Source organism: Bombus flavifrons, chromosome 14 (genome assembly GCF_040668555.2).
Source record: "Bombus flavifrons isolate JBK064 chromosome 14, iyBomFlav1_principal, whole genome shotgun sequence".
NCBI classification, from domain to species: domain Eukaryota; kingdom Metazoa; phylum Arthropoda; class Insecta; order Hymenoptera; family Apidae; genus Bombus; species Bombus flavifrons.
Genome location: NC_138455.1, coordinates 10,070,249 through 10,087,368, shown reverse-complemented (window position 1 = coordinate 10,087,368; position 17,120 = coordinate 10,070,249). Strand labels below are relative to the sequence as shown.

Sequence of the window (17,120 nt, the reverse complement as noted above, 5' to 3'; positions counted from 1 at the left end):
TTTGGTATTTTCTTTTAATTAGTTTGATGTGTATATTTGGGAGGAAGTACAACAAACGCGTACATGGTAAGTACATACATTGAAGTAGCATATAAAGGAAGTACAAAGCTTTTTAAAAATTATTTCAAGCAAATATAAAAGTTATAAATATAAATAATTGAATGGAACCTGCTAAAATTCATATTTAAATAAAGTCAAATAATATTTTGCTTATAAATGGAAATTGTTAATGTTTTTAAACAGCATTAAACAAATATTCAATTTTATCTTTGTTCTACCTACATAGTCATGGATCTGTACATTACAATTTACAATGTACATTAGTGCGTCACAATCGAGTGAGTCGAGTCAACTTCAGTTTCAGTTTAATATTTGAGCATCACGTGGTAGGGATACATATTTTGGCGGACGGATGATTTTTACTGATACGCATTTTTCGAATTGTGTTACGCAGTTTACAAAGTGCCTCTATAATTTAGATACGTAACAAAATAAAGGATATTTTTGTCTTAATAATTAACATAATTCCTTGATTAGATGTAGCGAAAATCTATTGAAAACGGTATCTGAAGTTTACGTGCACTTTGCAAACTCGCCGGGAATGTGAAACGTTAAACTGTTGTATACCCAATTGTATCTCTTTCCAAAAACAAAACTTGTTTTCGTTGGTTGCATTGTGGTTTCCTGACGCAAAGAAAAAAACGGGGAGAGGGAAAAAAAAGGTAGGAGAAAGGAAAACGTAAACAGAGAAATGAAGAAAGAGCTGAAGTAAAAGGTGTGTGGCAATATGCGCTATGTATTAATGCGTACTAATACTTAATAATTGCTTACTACAACCTGTTTTCTCGGCTGTTTGTAGGAGATAGTCTTTGAAGATATCGAATGTCTATAAAAAAAGATTTCCGAAGGGAATCAGTAAACGATTTCATTTTAATTTCATGTGATATATTAGTAAGAGCGCAGAAGATCTTATTTTAATTTTCGTGGAAAATTCTTCGTAAACACATTTTTGATGAGATGAACGAAATTCCATTGTAATTCTTTGAAAGACGAAGATTTGTAGAATGGCTTCTAACATGCAATCTTTCCCGCGAATGCTGAAAATGCTGCGGGAAAATAGCAATATTAAGGAAAAACGTGAAGCTTTAACCTATATCCGCAGGTACGAATTTCGATATTTTTATCTGTAAATTCATATATATATATATATATTACCTTATTTTATTTATGTCATATCATATTTTAATTATAATAATATTATTAGCTTTTTTATATAAAATATATTGTATTGTAATATGTAGATTTTGTTAAACTTGCTAATAATTATGTTACTTTCAGCAACAGTAAAAAATTAGAATCTACAAAATCTATTAAAGAAGAGCAATATAAGGAATTATGTAAACTGGTTATAGATGCATTTGCAAATGGAAATAATGACATACAGAATGAAGCATATGAAACATTAAATGTAGTTATTCAGGACTTCAAAGATCATACTTTAAATTTATTTGAAGCTATGTGGCAGATAAGTCCAAAAAATAGGTTTGTTTATATAAAATATTTAAATTTTAATAGTTTTTGTTAGTGGTAAACTATAATTTTATTGATTTATGTAAGCATTAATAATTTCAGTAACTTCTTTAAATCATTGCAATTTCAGATTAAAAATTCTTAAGTTATTAGAGGTAGTTGAAGACAATGCTATATCAACATTTGCTTATGACGCATATGCTGTAAATTTCTTTAATAATTGTATGTGTACAATACAAACAAATACAATGCCATGGACGGCATCAAATGCATGTGTAGATAATCTACAAGCATTGATAGATGCAGAAAGTAAGCCACTATCAGATGACCAAAGGGTAGAAGAAGAAACAATTAACTATTGTATAACTTTATTAAGAAGATTGTATAAAGTGGCTGCAACAACATCAGATATTAAAGTTCAAAGAGTATGTAAGCAATATTTGTAATATTACAAAAATATAAAAATACTAAATTGAATGTCTTTACAGTTTCATGCCCTGTTAATGGATAAAGTAATACTGTTAGCTTATATGGGTCATAAAAGACAAAGAGGTCCTGCTTTAAAACTTTTACAACAAGCTTTAGCTACAAATATAGTATCACATGTTCGTACTAAACTAGCACCTGCATGGACTCGTTATATAGCAACATTACAGTCTACATACTGCAAACGTATGTTACTTTTAGTATCTACATGTGAACTAGATTGGGCTACACAATGGAATGTTAGTATTCAGTTTCTTGGTGTGGACCTCCATCGTGGTGCTGGTTTAATAAATAATTTATTAAGTGTTGAAGAAAAAGCATTTAAATCTACAGATACAATTATACGCAGGTATATATAATGCTTATATCAAAAATTATATTTTTCAATAAAAATTAGAAATAATGATGATAATATCTTATGGTACAGGCAAGCATTTCTTTCATGGAAATTACTGGTGGACAATTTTGCTTTAGACCCACAAGAACTTGCTACTGCTAGACGAGTAAAATTGTTATGTATTCCATTGAATGCCAAAAATAGTAAAACTGAATTAATAGCATTAACAAAGTTAGAAGTTTGGTGGCATGTAATTATTAAGCTTTATAAAGACATTCATAAATTTGTTAATCCTGTAATCACACAGTTTTTAAATTTTTGTTTTGGACCTCTTGGAGATACACCATTATTATCTTCGAAGTTTGATGTGGTAGCCTCACCAGGAAAAAGATTTTTTAAAACAAAAGTTGTTGCTGTGGATGCTTTATGTCAACTTCTTGTCACAAAACAAGACAGTTATACTGCTCCAATTTTGGAAGAAAGACTTCCGCATCCTATATCTGATGTTGTCTTTCGAGAATGTTATAAAAGTATAATTCACAGTGTAGGAGAAGCTCTGCTTGTACTGAGCCAACTTACAAATGCAGAAATGAAAAACAGATATCAATTTGGTAAAATACTATGGACAAGCTTGGTCAGTTATGTAAAAATTAAAATTAGATCAGAATCAAAAATTGCAGAAAAGGTTGGTTTAAATATTATTAAAGAAAAAATACATGACTGTTTTAAAATACATTTATATAAAATAATTGCTAAATGATATTTTGCAGGAGATTATGTATAAAGATATGACACGGGTTATTACAGAATTAACAAACTATGCTGGGGATAAACCAATGATTAAAGATTTGATTCTTGACACAATCTTATTTGAAATTGCTGATTTAAGTAGAGATTTTGATTTTCAAGATGATACACTGTCAAAATTGGTATTCAAACTTCTACAAACTTCAATTCTAAATAAAGCTGAAAAGTGAGTATTGATACAAATATATATTAGTACTAATACTAGTGCAACATATGTTATTGTTATAAAAAGATGCACTGAAACATATTATAACTGTCTCTTCAAGGAATCATTATAAAGCATTAAAATGTCTTATTTGGCAATGTATTAAGTCTCAAAAGAAAAACGTGTATTATTTACATGCATTTAATTGTCTGAAAGAAATGCATGAAAAAATATATTTACTACTAAATGCAGAAGATAAAAATGAGTAAGTTATGGGCAATTTAAAATAGTAATTAATATTAATTATAAAGTTAATTTTATCTTACATTTTTATTATTTTTACAATATTTTCCAGATCTGTTATTCTTGAATTATGGTTTATTTTGGCACATGTATTAGGAGAATACATGAGTGATATACAAGAAATTAATGAAGGAAGTACTACAGAACATAACTTTAAAACTGTTGAATCTATTGTAGCATTTCCATTTATGTATATACATTTGGAGGACCACAAACAGGTTAATTTTATTAAATAATTCATAACTTCTAAATTACATACATAAACTTTTATCTTAGTTTGTATGCTATTTATGGTAGGTTCAAGAAGTAGCAAAGGCTTGGAAATGTTTATATAAGCATTTCGAAATGCGAACAGATCTTATAACAACAGTAAAATCAAACGAAGTTTTGTTAAATATTGCAAGTATTATGCAACACTGTTTAACAGAAAATGGAGGGTCTTCTAATCTTATTTTAAACTGTTTAGACGTTTTGCTGAATACTATCAACTATAAGCTTTTATTGGGTATGTTAATGATTTAACAGAAGTTTGGAAAGAAACAACCTTAATGAATGTATAAGATAAATATTTAATTTTCAATCTAACTTTCAGCGAATACAGAAGTTCCATCTATTATGCATCTTATCGTGGATCTTGTCATGTACTTTTTATCCCATAAAAGAATTAAAGAATGTGAACGTGCTCTTAAAGCACTGTCAGCAGTAATTATTACTATCTATGGATATAATGCAGACAAAGTAATATTATATTTGCTCGTTTGTAAACCTGCTATTGAACTCATGCTTCAATCTGAATTAGAAATGCTACATAAAGAGGTATACATATTTTTTAATATTCTTTTATATTTAATTGATATAATATTCATTTAATTGATGAATATTCTACAATATTTAATTGAATATATAGTAAAAACAGAATTAACCTTAAAATATTTAATTTGTAGATAGCAAGTACATGGGAAAGTGTAATTATAATTTTTAAAGGACTTGGTAAACTAATAAATTATAGTCTTCTTTCATCTTACAAAAAAATAATTATTAAAGCATTAAATCATTCAAGTCATGACATACAAGTTCAAACAATGTCTCTCTTCCAATTGAAAAATGCGTTACGTGATAGTCCTAAATTAATATTGGAAGAAATTGAAAAAGAAGTAGGGAAAAATAAGATATTAAGCAAGGCTGAAATTACAAAAATGAAAAATGATCAAATTGAAAAGTCACTAAGCCAAGTAAGTAGTGGTTTCTTAAAAGGAACTAATAGCCAAAAATTAGTTAAGGAATCAGAACCAGTCAAAAATACAGAAAAGAAAGTATCAATTGACACAGATTCACAGGTATATACATATATATATATATATACAGGAATTTATGTAATAATTGTAAATATGTTTCTTCTGTAACTATTATACTTTGCATTTTTTCAATTACAGGATTATGTTTTCATTAAAACAAACTTAAAGTTTGATGTCAATCGATTGACAGAACACCAGAAAGAGTCTTTGAAACGAAGGAAAGAAGATATTGCAGCATTGTATAATGATTTGTCACAATCTTCATCACAAGATACTCAAAATTTACAAGAATGGTTTGATAAAAAAAGTAAAAGTTTAGGAGAAGCAGAGAAAGATCATAACAAAAAAGATAATATTTCAATAAGAAATATGTTGGATGATGATGCAAATAAAGAAAACAAAATTGAAATGAAGGAATTAGAAGCAGTTAGTAAATCAACTGCTGAAAATGATACAAAATCAACAGACAACGTTGAACAAAATATACCATTAGAATCCATACAAAAAGCAAAAGATAATGCTTACAGTAATGAAAATTTGCTTATAGAAGAAGACCAAATGATAACAGTGAAAAATGCTTATGACAATACAGATCAAGAAACTTCAGCAGATTTAGATGCTAATACACAAGAGAAATCTTTAGAAAATAAAGATGACAAAAGTCTATCTCCATCTATGTTAGATAGTAGTAAACGACGCAATCGTTATAATGTTGCTGTAAAGCCTGTTACTCCGTCAAAACTTGAAGAAATTATTTACGATCAACCGGGACAGTCAAACACAAATAAAATTTTGCGAAGCACCTTAAAGACGAAATTAATCCACGACAAGTCTGAAATAATTAATAAACAAAAAGCATCGGAAAATGTAGAAAATAAATTGATCAAAGAAGAAAAAAGAGGTATTAAACGAAAATCAATTTCAGATAGTGAAAGCGAAACAACTAATGTGCGTCAACGAAGGAAAGTTCTTTTAACGGAGACAGCTAGTGATAGCGATAGGTGTAAATCTGTAGAAAATGATAATGCAGTAACGAGTGTAATAGCAATTGATGAAGCGAATTTAAGCCAACGTACTAGGAATGAAATATCTCGTTTACGTATAAATATGGTATTTGACAGCCCCTTATCACGTAGTCGGCGATCCAAATGTTGTGATGATAAAAAGCAACCAGAAGAAAACAAAGGTGCTAATATTGCAAAGAGAGAAGCGAAACATAGAGGCAGATCTAGGAGATCGGATAAATTTGAAGTTAAAAAAGGTGAAGATACAAGAAAGGTCTTACAAAATAAAAAGAGTGGATTAGAAGAACAAAGAAAAGTCGAAGAAAATATAAAAGAAGAAACTGCAGAGACAGAAGTTAATTCAAAAAGTATACCAAATAATGAGTGCGATTTACTTAATACCGAAAGAGCTATTGAAATTAATGGTACTGTTCAAAATATTAAATTTACTGAAGGTAGAAGTTACACTCAAAATGATATGGAAGATGTAGTAGAAGATTCACAAGCATTATCTAAATTAGATAAAAGTAAATTATCAAAAATAAGAATTGAACTTAACAAAATTGAAGATACAAAAGCTATTTCACAGAATAAAAAGAATTCATTAGAAGGAGAAAAAGAAGTAGGGGAAAAGAAACAAGAAGAAAATGTACAGACAGAAATTACTTCAAAAAGTATATCAGATGATAAATGTGATTTACTTTATACAAAAAAATCTACTGAAAATAATGTTAAAGTAGTTAATAATAATAAATCATATAGCGAAACACAAATTTTAAATCAAGATCTTAAGTCCATAGAAGGAAAAAATCAAACTCAAGATGATGCAGAAGATGTAATAGAAAGTTCCCAAGAAACATCAGAATTGTTAAAAAAATGTACTGAAAAACAATGTTTTATTAAAATTAATAAAGTGGACGATATTTCTCCTTTGATGAAATGCTGTGATGCTACAGCTGAGAATGAGGAAGTAGCTAAAATTGTTTCAAATGATTGTGATAACGACAATATCAAAGTTCCTAAAGATAATGTTAAGGAATTTGAAGAAACCAATGAAATCAGTATCAGTGAACCAAAGATTTCAACTCCTATTATTGAAAATAATTTATGTGATAATGAAAAGGATAGTGTATCTGAAGTGCAAAAAGTAAATGATGGATCAGTGTTTAAATCCTTGCTTGAGTTATCATCGCCTAAAAGTAATATCAAACGCCAGACAAAATTAAAAACCTACTCAACACAAGGACGTGCAGCTCATATGTTAGGGTTAGTAACAAAACAAGCAAGAATGGAAGCTGAAGACTATGTAATAAATTTAGATGAAGAACATACAGTTAAAAGAGTAAAATCCAAAGATATGGACAATGATATGTTGCTTGGAAAAAAAGAACAAGCACCTATGTTGAAAGAAGTTGATAAAATAACAGCAACATGTAGCAGCAGACAAGAGAAAATTTTTAATAATATGAGGTCAACAGATTATTGTTCTTCCCCCCCAATAAAATTATTTTCTAATTTGAAAAATGATGGAGAAAAAGTTTTCACAAAAGCTGACAAATCAGTAGATTGCATATCTGCACAAACTGATGCTCAAACTGATAAAATAGGTGAAGAAACCATGCTTCAAGCAGATGAATTGCCAATTCTAGAATGGTCAAGTGCAAATCCACCTTCATTGACTGCATCTCCAAGTGCAAGTATATTGAAACGTCAACGTCAATATATTCCAGAACCTGATCCTGAAGCTGTAACTCCTAGTAAGGTAAGGCTATTTGATAAAATATAAAAATATGATTTTATTTATAATTTTATTTATAATTTACATATTTTTATAATTATATTGATATAATACAAAAAATAAATATTTTTATAAAATAAATATAATAAATATTTTTTAACGTAATTTTAGAATCCATTAAGACATGTTAATTGTGATATATTATATTTTATTATAGCGAAAAAGAGTAAGCTTTGCGGATCCTCCAGTTTCAAAGGAAATGGGATATGAAATTACATCCACTGACTCAATCTATAAAGCTATTAAATTTACTTCACGTGGACTAGTACGCAAGGATTCGCCATTAAGGTTAAAACAAATTAAGCAGAAATTGGTATCAACAGACTCAGATAAGTTGGAAAAAGATGAAGAAACTGATGTGACAAATGCATCCGAAGTTGACATACAATGTGAAAGAGAAAACGAATTATTGACAAAAATAGCTGAAGAATTAGAATATTCAGAGAATGTTACTATAGATACTGATGTGCAAATGTGTAATTCTGTAGAAGATGAGTCAACAAATGTGGTTCCAATGCCAAATAATATTAAAATTAATGATTTAAATGTTGAACTTGAAATTACTCAAGATTCAACGTCTTCCAAACATGTAAAACCGACATTTACAAGCAAAATAGATCAAAGTCAAAAAGATGAAATTTTGGAAGTATCAAAAGATTGTAATGTTAGTTTAGAAAATAATGAATTTGATCATTCAATGACACAGGAAGACATGTTTACCGGAATAGATACTAAACATAATGATTTTGTTGAAGAAAGGACTTCTGATGTTGATACAAGCGCTATACAAAATACATCTATTATGAATAATTCATTAGATCTGCTGAAATTCAATGTTCAGGACAATTCTATAATAAAACATTCATCAGAAAAACATGCGAATTCTGAATGTTTAGACGATACAATAGATGCAGCAAACCTTACTGTATTGAATTCTTCAGCAAACTCAGACGAAATTTTCTGTGGAAAATTAATAAGGACTAGTACACAAGCAACTGAGAATACGCAAGAGAATATCCAAGAACAAGATACTCTACCCGTTACAGATTCAGTATTTGGAAGCTTACCTTCAAGTCAAGACAGTCAGAATACAAGCGAATTTAATGTAGAAACTCCACATCCAGAATTATTAGATTCTATTGAACCTATATATCCCACATTAATACTGTGTAAAGAACCTATAACATCTATCATTGATCATTTGACTAATCCTCTTTGGGTGCAACATTTACTTACGTGTTTTAAACATAGAAATGTTCAAACCATTGGGGATCTCGCCCAATTATCTGAACGTGAAATAAACAGAATTCCAGTAAAGAGTAATTCAAAAGTTGAATTTGTAAAAAATGTATTAAAATGCTTTGAGAAAAAACATGCTGAAAAAGTATCAAATAACAACGAAGTATTATGTTCTGTAAATATTAATGTACCTGCATCTACACGGAAAGTAACGACCGAAGATCAAGCAATAAAAAGCAGCACTGATGAAATACGTAATGAATTAATAAATCATATACCATTAAGCCAGTCAAGCTCTAGTACAGTTTTTAACAATGTTATAATCGATAAGAATACATGTAGTAAGATGTTTAAGGAAACAACAGAATCAGCTTCAAATGAATTGTCAAATATGCTTACAGTTGATGCTTCTAAAACTAATTCTCAAGCAATGTATGAAGTTACACAAACGACTGGATCAGAATCATCAAATGTGACAACTACGTATGTTAATAATAGTATTAAATTATGTATTTATTCTTTTTTCCTTTATGGTGATTGTATAACAAAATTCTGTTTTTATTTAGACAAATTACGAATACGCCAACATCATCTAAGGTTACCATTTCTACATCAGAAAATGATACTGAAAATTCTAGCTCTTGCGCTGGAGATGCAGTGACAACAACACAAGCAACAAAAACTGTTGGAACCTGTACTAGTATTGACTCTATTTATCTATCCAAAGCAGGAGCGAATAAAGCGACAAAATCGGTTGCAGCGCAAATGGCTTTGGAAGACCTTTTGGATGAGATAGATGTTAACTTAGTGCTAGAAAGTGCAGTAAGGAGATGCACTCCAGAAAAACTTCTTCTACAATATAAAGTAAATATTTTGTCTGTATTTTCGTATGACGTTTCATTACAGCTTTAATGCTAATTAAAAATTAAAAGATATTTAGCTGAAAATATACAATTATTTGTTTTTGCAGAACAAAATGAGACATGTATCACAGGTGGAACTGGAAAGTGAAACCATCAGAATGCTTGGCACTGAAAATAGAAAAAATTCTAATGAAGTAATATTGAAGATGGCATGCCGTGCTTGTGGAGTGAATAAAGTTTTGCTTCGGCTTCCTGATATTTTCAGTGCTGACAAACAATTTTTTGTAAAAGTATTGAATACATATAGAAAAAAGATAAAGACCAGTGATTGTTTGGATATTCTCGATTTTAACGAAGTTAAGGATGCTGTTTATGAAAAATGTATATCTTCAGAACTTGCTGAAATGTTGTCCAAAAAATTGAAAGAAGAAGAACAACAGGGGATAAGGAAGCCTATGACAGAATTATCTAGTTTAAACGCTATGTTAAAAAGAATGCCAATGGATGTAATCATTAGCCATACAGTCGCAAATGATGAATTAATACCACCGCGTGTCGTTTTAGATATAGCATTGCAAAATAATAGTCCAGCTGACATAGCGCAAGCTTTGGAATCTCAATCTTCTCCTGTTATGGAGAATATTTTCAGTAAACTTTGGTCTTCCCAGTTTGCAGTCGAATGTATCGAACAATTCTGTGAATCGAAAGAGGATTTATTAAAGATTTTTGAAGCAGTCAGTTCGAAGTTCAGTCGGGAAGATCTTCTCCAAGTATTCTATGAATCTATGAAGGCTAAACTAATGGTAAAACAAGAGAATGACTAAAACAAGTGTTTTTATTTACTGATCGATTCATGATCTTTGTGTATGATATTTATTATTAATATTATTTGTAATTCTCAATGATATGATCCTTGACAACACTGACATGTATTATAGTATCGTTTTCTTCGCAAATTAAATTTTACGGAGAAATCTATCGATAGTATTATGTTATGGCATGACATATATTAACAGCTTTGTACTAAGATATAGAAGGTATTTATTAAGAGAACAATTGTCTCAATGATTTAATATTTTAAAATTCTGGTTGTAATTATATTGAATACCATCAATATCTGACTTAACTAAATATGCTTACTATATTTGTTATGTTCTCATGTATTGTTTATTATGTAAAAAAAAACAACATTTTTCATTATTTAATTTTCAATGCAATTATTTTCACATTTATTTCGTCTATTTCATAAAGTCAATAATGTAATATGCAATAGCTCCAATTATAATTGGACATATTATTTTTATCAATAATTTGTAATTCCAATTTTGAGAATGTAAAAATAGCTACTTTGTATTATGTGACTGCTAGATTACTCATACAGAGAAGTACTTGAGACGAGATTATAAACTGAACCTTTTTGTAAATGTTATGTCATATAAAAGAAAAATATCCTCTGAGCAAGTAAGGATACTCGATAAGAGTTAATGCAATAAAATACTGACTGACAGATTAATAGAATATGTTTCATTTCAAATGATGATCGTGCCACTACTTTGATTTTGGTGCGTTCAAAGAAAAGTATTCTATTTCAGTTAAAGTTAGAAATGAAAATTCAACTTATATAAATCTACTATACAAGCTACACATGCAACGTCTATTAATTTTAAAGTATACAATATTGTAAATATTACGGATGTAGATTAACTGTAATAATAATTGTTGAAAAAATACCAATATAATCAGTTGGCTATGTATTGGTTACTATGTTGTTAATCTGTTTAGAAGTCAAGGATCAAATATGAATATTTAACACCTAGTTCTTACTAAATTGAGATAGAAATTTCAAGTCTTAGTTTTCACAAGATTCCTTGTCTTAATTTAGGAAGAAAGGAAGAAAAAATTTGGAACAAAGTTAGAAAAAAGCTTTTGTTTCAATGTAAAAACTGTGTTCAAACTTTAAAGTATTTTGCACAGACTGGTACTTCAGAGATTATACATTTAAGTACTCTTTTTTGCGTAGAAAGAAAAAAAATATATTTTGTAGGTAGTCTTTTGCGACTGTTTGCATTGAAAATAGAGGAGAAAGAAAGGATAAAAGCATAAAACAATGCATGTGTATTTTTAAACGTGAATTGACCAAAAGACAGATTCAAATAAGTTCATATTTTTTACTGAAAGCTTGTTCATAATTAACAGTAACTTGAGAAGTTTAATTGCTGATATTAAAAATATCTTATATCAATAGATTTCATGAAATCTCTAATTAATATTAATCGTATCTCCACTGATTGTAATAAAAACCAGCTATTTTTATCAAATGCTTTATTATTCTTTAGGATGTATATGAATATGTATAACATCTCAACATTACATGATCTGTGAATGAGAAAGTTGTTATTATTTGACTGCTACCATTCTTATGTTATTATCAATTGCCAGTTATTTTCTCTCGTACGAATAAGTAAATTTATTCGTTAAAATTTTTCTTGTCATGAGATTTATCTGCAATGGATATTGAGTACTAACAATTGATTTGATTTGACATTTTCATGTTGAGATGTTACATAGTTTAGAAGTAATGTTGTACATACGAGATAGGTACCTTGACACACAAGATGCACTTGTACCCGTCATATCGCTACAATAATGATAAAAAAAAGTATACATATAGTAAAAAATATAAAAAAAAAGAACGTTAAATATACAATAATGGATGGTTACGAACATTTACTACCGATTATAAGGAATGATAAGCTTTAAATATTAGAAGTAAGCATTTTTACAACGTTCTTTAGATATAATAACGACATATTTATCGTTATAAGCGCATGTTAATATCAATGTGAGATGTACGAGTGCCTCGAACAAGCAGATAATTATACATTTTCAAAGATTGACATTTTGCAAACGTTCAGGTCTTACTTTACGAAAAACAAGATCTAACGGCAACAATAATAATTTTTCATTAGTGAAAATCTATAGGTAGGGATACATTGATATGTGTTTATGATTAGTCATTTTCTCCGTATGTCTCACAAGTTAGTGTTTTAAGTAAAATATGTTAAAAAAGGCAGCTTGCTCCTTTCTGTGTTACAGTTTGGTATGATTTATCAGCACGAAGGAAAACAAAATTTCTTCAGTTTTATTAATTAGAATTTATGCTTTAGAATTTAATTTTCGGAAACTTATTTTTCTAACGAACGTTCTAGCCATTAATTTTTAAAATAAAATGATTCTAAAAGAGAAAGAAAATAGAAGAAAAAGGAGGAAAGAAAGATTAATCGAAGGTTGCACCAATTTTTTCTTTTTTAGGATTAATAAGCACAAAAGCAATTTTGTTGCACGTATCTTTCCAAAGAAGTCTAGTTTATGTAGTAATTTGTGGCTTTTAAATTCTCAAGAGTTGTTAATTGGAAAACCCCGTATGTGATAAAAGTAACTATTTATTTATTCGTGTGAATATGAAATTTAAATTATTGGCAGATATCGTACTTCTCTTTATCTAATCTGATCGAAAGGAGCTATATACTTCTGCTAATGCATTAATCATATACATATGTGTAAACGATTTCAGTTACAGTTTAAACGGTATATACATAGGTTTTCTTGGGTCTTATACAATATGATACACTTAACAATGATAAATTGTATAATAGATTATACACGTATCCATGTGTGACCTGTAATGATAAATCAATATTTTATACAAATTGATAAGACACAATAAATGAATTTTATAGTCGTCCTGTGTGCATTTTATCTGAAAACCTGCTTCGCAACACTTGCAGACATATCGCGAGTGATTTTGATTTTCTCCATTTCTATTTTTAAAAGCAAAGTGGTCGTGGTCGTTTTCGAAAAATCGTTCAACTACAATTATTATATCGTTCATGCATAAAGATTACAGCGGTAATTTAATCAAAATTCAATTTGTATTTATATTTTATACTTATAAATTATTTAATTTGATCTTTTTTTATTTAATTAATTTTAAACAACGATAGAATTCTCTTTCGCAAAAATGTAGGTTTGCTAGCGTCTTTACTTTTTATTTCATCTTAAAACATCAATTTTGAAACGCGAAAATAATTCTTTCCGTATTAATATCTATCATTTATAACAGCGAGTATCTATTTTTAGCTACGGTGCTCCATAAATACGTTTTCGTGTAAAGCCGTAATCGCGTACGCGTCTTATTTGAGACATTATCCACGCTTATTGGATCGAAATCAGAGAGATACGCGTTCAATTATATTTGAAATTGTATATTCCCAAAGAAACTTGTATCAAAATACGATGCCCGCTCTTCGACGTCAGGGGATGCGCGCCATATTCTGCTTCTTATAGCACGTGTAATCGATACACGAAATCCAAAGAGTTATGTATTTATTATTCACATTCTATTTTTCGTCTAACAAACGTAGAGAAAAAAATGCTATACGTATGATGTACGTGTTATGAAACAAGTCATCGAATTAAATCGTACGTGTATTTGTAAGAAATTGGAGCGTGCAAAAGTGTATAAAATATCCAAAGTAAAATTCTCGTTATAATATTTATCATATGAGGCAAAACTCTATTTAGATTCTATTTTTCTGGACGTGCTCGGTAGGATATAAATTAAAATATAAAAAAAGTATATAAGGACATCTGTTTCTTTCAGCAATGACCGGAAAGAAAGGCTGGTAATTATTAAATTTATATTGTTATCTATATTACCAAAATTATTAAAATTTTCTTTAAGATCAAACAGAAACGTCCTTTCCCATTTATTTCAAAGTACTATAATAATCTTTAGTATGAATAGAAGTTTCGAAGCTATTAACTGACTTACTTTTAATAAAGAAACATAATGAAACTTATGAAACTAATTATCTTTATATTTATGAAGGGAGTATAAGTTTCAGAAATATCTATCCCGAAAAAGCGAAGGACCTAATAAATCTAAATTAAAATATTTACATTTTTGTTTGTTTCGTCCAACACCTGTTTGCAACGCCAAATATTTTGTTAGAACATATCTGTTGCAGTGTCAAATATTATAAATTTATCGATATTTCGTGAACTCAATTTTCAATATTGAACAATAAGTTATCACGATAAATACCATGAAAATGTCGATATTTTTAATATCCTATCGTATCTGTATCAAGCTGTGATCTTTATTATTAAATCATGACTTGGCCAATCGGCTATTAAACGATTAAGGAAAGCGATAAGTAGTTTAATTACTTGGCTTATAATGGCTGTACTCGGAAAAAGAGTAACGTCACGTTAGTGGGAAATGCTTGAGAATTTGTAAAACGAAGAAGCTTGTTTTATAAAAATGTTAATGCGTGTGGCAATCGAATATCGTCGAACAATATCGTTAAAATTATCGTTAAATAAAGAGAAAGAAAAAGGATCGAAGAAAAGTGTAATGTTATATAAAGAGAGAATGGAAAGTATCGTTTTTGATAGAATGATTTAAGGCTTAAGGAGAGAAAGGGTATTTTCTACTGTTTTTAAAACAATATGACACTATATCCGGGCACTGCATCGATCCATACAGTTTTACACAGGTCAACATCGGCGTAGCGCGATTTTTTTTTTGCAATCGCTCATTTTTTTTTTGGTAACACTTTTTTTTTGTCCACATTCTGTGACTTTTCAACGCCTAACGTATTTTCACTCTATCGTTTCTTTCGTATTTATGCAGCGTGATATCTTCGTTTCAACGAGGGATTTATAAAATTGTTAAAATTACTCTCATATAAAAATACATAGAATAAACAATTTAAAAAGTGAAAAAAATAGGTACGATTTATACAGGCCAGTTTGAGGAAAGATATACCGTGACTGTATAAACTGCTATATGCTTTTAGATCAGAGTTTGAGAGGGATATTGCATAAAATTCGTTCGTTTTCAAGTTACTTCTTTGTTTATTATTTTACTAAGAGAATGTTCAGTTCGTGCTCTTTTCTATTAATAGTCATTAAACAACTTGATGTTCACTTGTTTATTCGATATTAATTTTGGCGCATTCTGTATTTATTCGGATATGAAACATAATTAAATAAAATAGTAATCTTCGATAATTACTGCAAATTTTACATTATTACAATTATTCCGTTACGTCAGATTTAGTACACGTTTGATAAATGCGACTGAGTATCGTTATACGATATTAAACTAAATTTCATGTATGTTATATTGCAATAGGATTTAAATTTGACACGGTGTTTAATAGCTGACTTAAACGGTGCATTATAATTAATGGTTGATTATACGCTTTGTACAGAATTCTTTGGATGTATTTTATTAAAAATGTTATTTCATCGTAGTTTGACTTTTTCGATGTTTCAAAAACCGAACATGAACTTTGTAATAAAAAGTAAAAATAAGGATACTTTGAAACAGTATTTTTTAAATGAAAATTATCATCCGCATTTTCACGTCCTTTACGCGTTTCCGCACAGATAGTTGCGTTGCATACAACGAAATTCCGGCGCACGAAGATAAAAACGGACCAAAAAATTTGCATTAAAGATTACGTTTTCATGCCTGTTAATTATACAACCATTTCACCGCGATTCCCTTCCCTTTACCATCTATTCCCCTTTTCCCTTAAAGGAGCATCAGAAGCTAATTTCAGACAGTTTCAAACCCCAAGCGAACTCGAAAATAAAACCGCGAAAAGTTACCGACAGCTTTCGCATTTCCCCTCGGAACAACCTCGGTATACCTATCCTGCACAGTTCCTCAAATAAAGTCACAGAAGGTCTTTGTCCTCGATTCAATTATCAAGTGTCGCTGACAATGCGACTCGCTACAATGTGTCCGCTTCTTCGACGAGGGAATCAATGAGCTATTCATCGGCGGATAAAAAAAAACACGCGAAATAAAAATAAACAGGACTAAAAATAAAAAGAAAGGCGAAAGAGAAGTCAAAAGTGCCAATAAAGTTTCCGCAGGAAGTTTTTCCTCGTTTGAGCAACCGAGTCATCGCGTTTTCCCGTCGACACGCAATAATCCACGGGCATATTAACCGAGTCGTAGTTAAAAAATCACGTCGTGTCTCTTTCTTTTTTCTTCATCTCGATTTAGCTCCCCCTCTTTCTAGTCTCTTCTCTCTCTCTCTCTCTCACTCTCTTTTTTTTATCCGTTTTTCCTTTTCAAAGTGGTCCATCGGAGGAGGACGAGGTGTACACGGTACAGGAGATCTACGCATATTGCGTGATCCACCAACAGAAATTTTCAGCGATGGTGTGTGTACAGCGTGTACCATCCGGTGTAGGTGTGCTCTATGGGGGATGGAACGCCTGCGCGGGGT

At 29.8% G+C, this 17,120-nt stretch overlaps 1 protein-coding gene across 2 annotated transcripts; it reads left to right on the top strand.

Moving 5' to 3' along the window:
* The first annotated feature begins 40 nt into the window (after nt 1-40).
* LOC138187145 (telomere-associated protein RIF1) lies at nt 41-11,822 on the top strand. 2 transcript variants are annotated; one of them, XM_069127626.1, is made up of 16 exons: nt 41-775; nt 860-1,162; nt 1,339-1,542; nt 1,661-1,955; nt 2,019-2,365; nt 2,444-3,038; nt 3,124-3,326; nt 3,427-3,570; nt 3,661-3,826; nt 3,906-4,113; nt 4,201-4,424; nt 4,553-4,840; nt 5,042-7,669; nt 7,863-9,427; nt 9,511-9,808; nt 9,915-11,822. In XM_069127626.1, exons 2-16 carry the CDS (start codon nt 1,065-1,067, stop codon nt 10,629-10,631), a joined length of 7,980 nt encoding a protein of 2,659 aa, XP_068983727.1. In that variant the 5' UTR covers nt 41-775; nt 860-1,064; the 3' UTR covers nt 10,632-11,822. The 2 variants fall into 2 exon arrangements, with proteins under 2 accessions (XP_068983727.1, XP_068983726.1); XM_069127625.1 differs by having other exon boundaries at nt 4,553-4,945.
* The last annotated feature ends 5,298 nt before the right edge of the window (nt 11,823-17,120 follow it).

Excerpts from the sequence above, each read along its gene's own strand:
- LOC138187145 (XM_069127625.1), top strand. The coding sequence starts at position 1,065 with ATGGCTTCTAACATGCAATCTTTCCCGCGAATGCTGAAAATGCTGCGG. Across the intron at positions 1,163-1,338 it reads GCTTTAACCTATATCCGCAG|CAACAGTAAAAAATTAGAAT; the intron begins GTACGAATTTCG and ends TGTTACTTTCAG. Across the intron at positions 4,114-4,200 it reads CAACTATAAGCTTTTATTGG|CGAATACAGAAGTTCCATCT; the intron begins GTATGTTAATGA and ends TCTAACTTTCAG.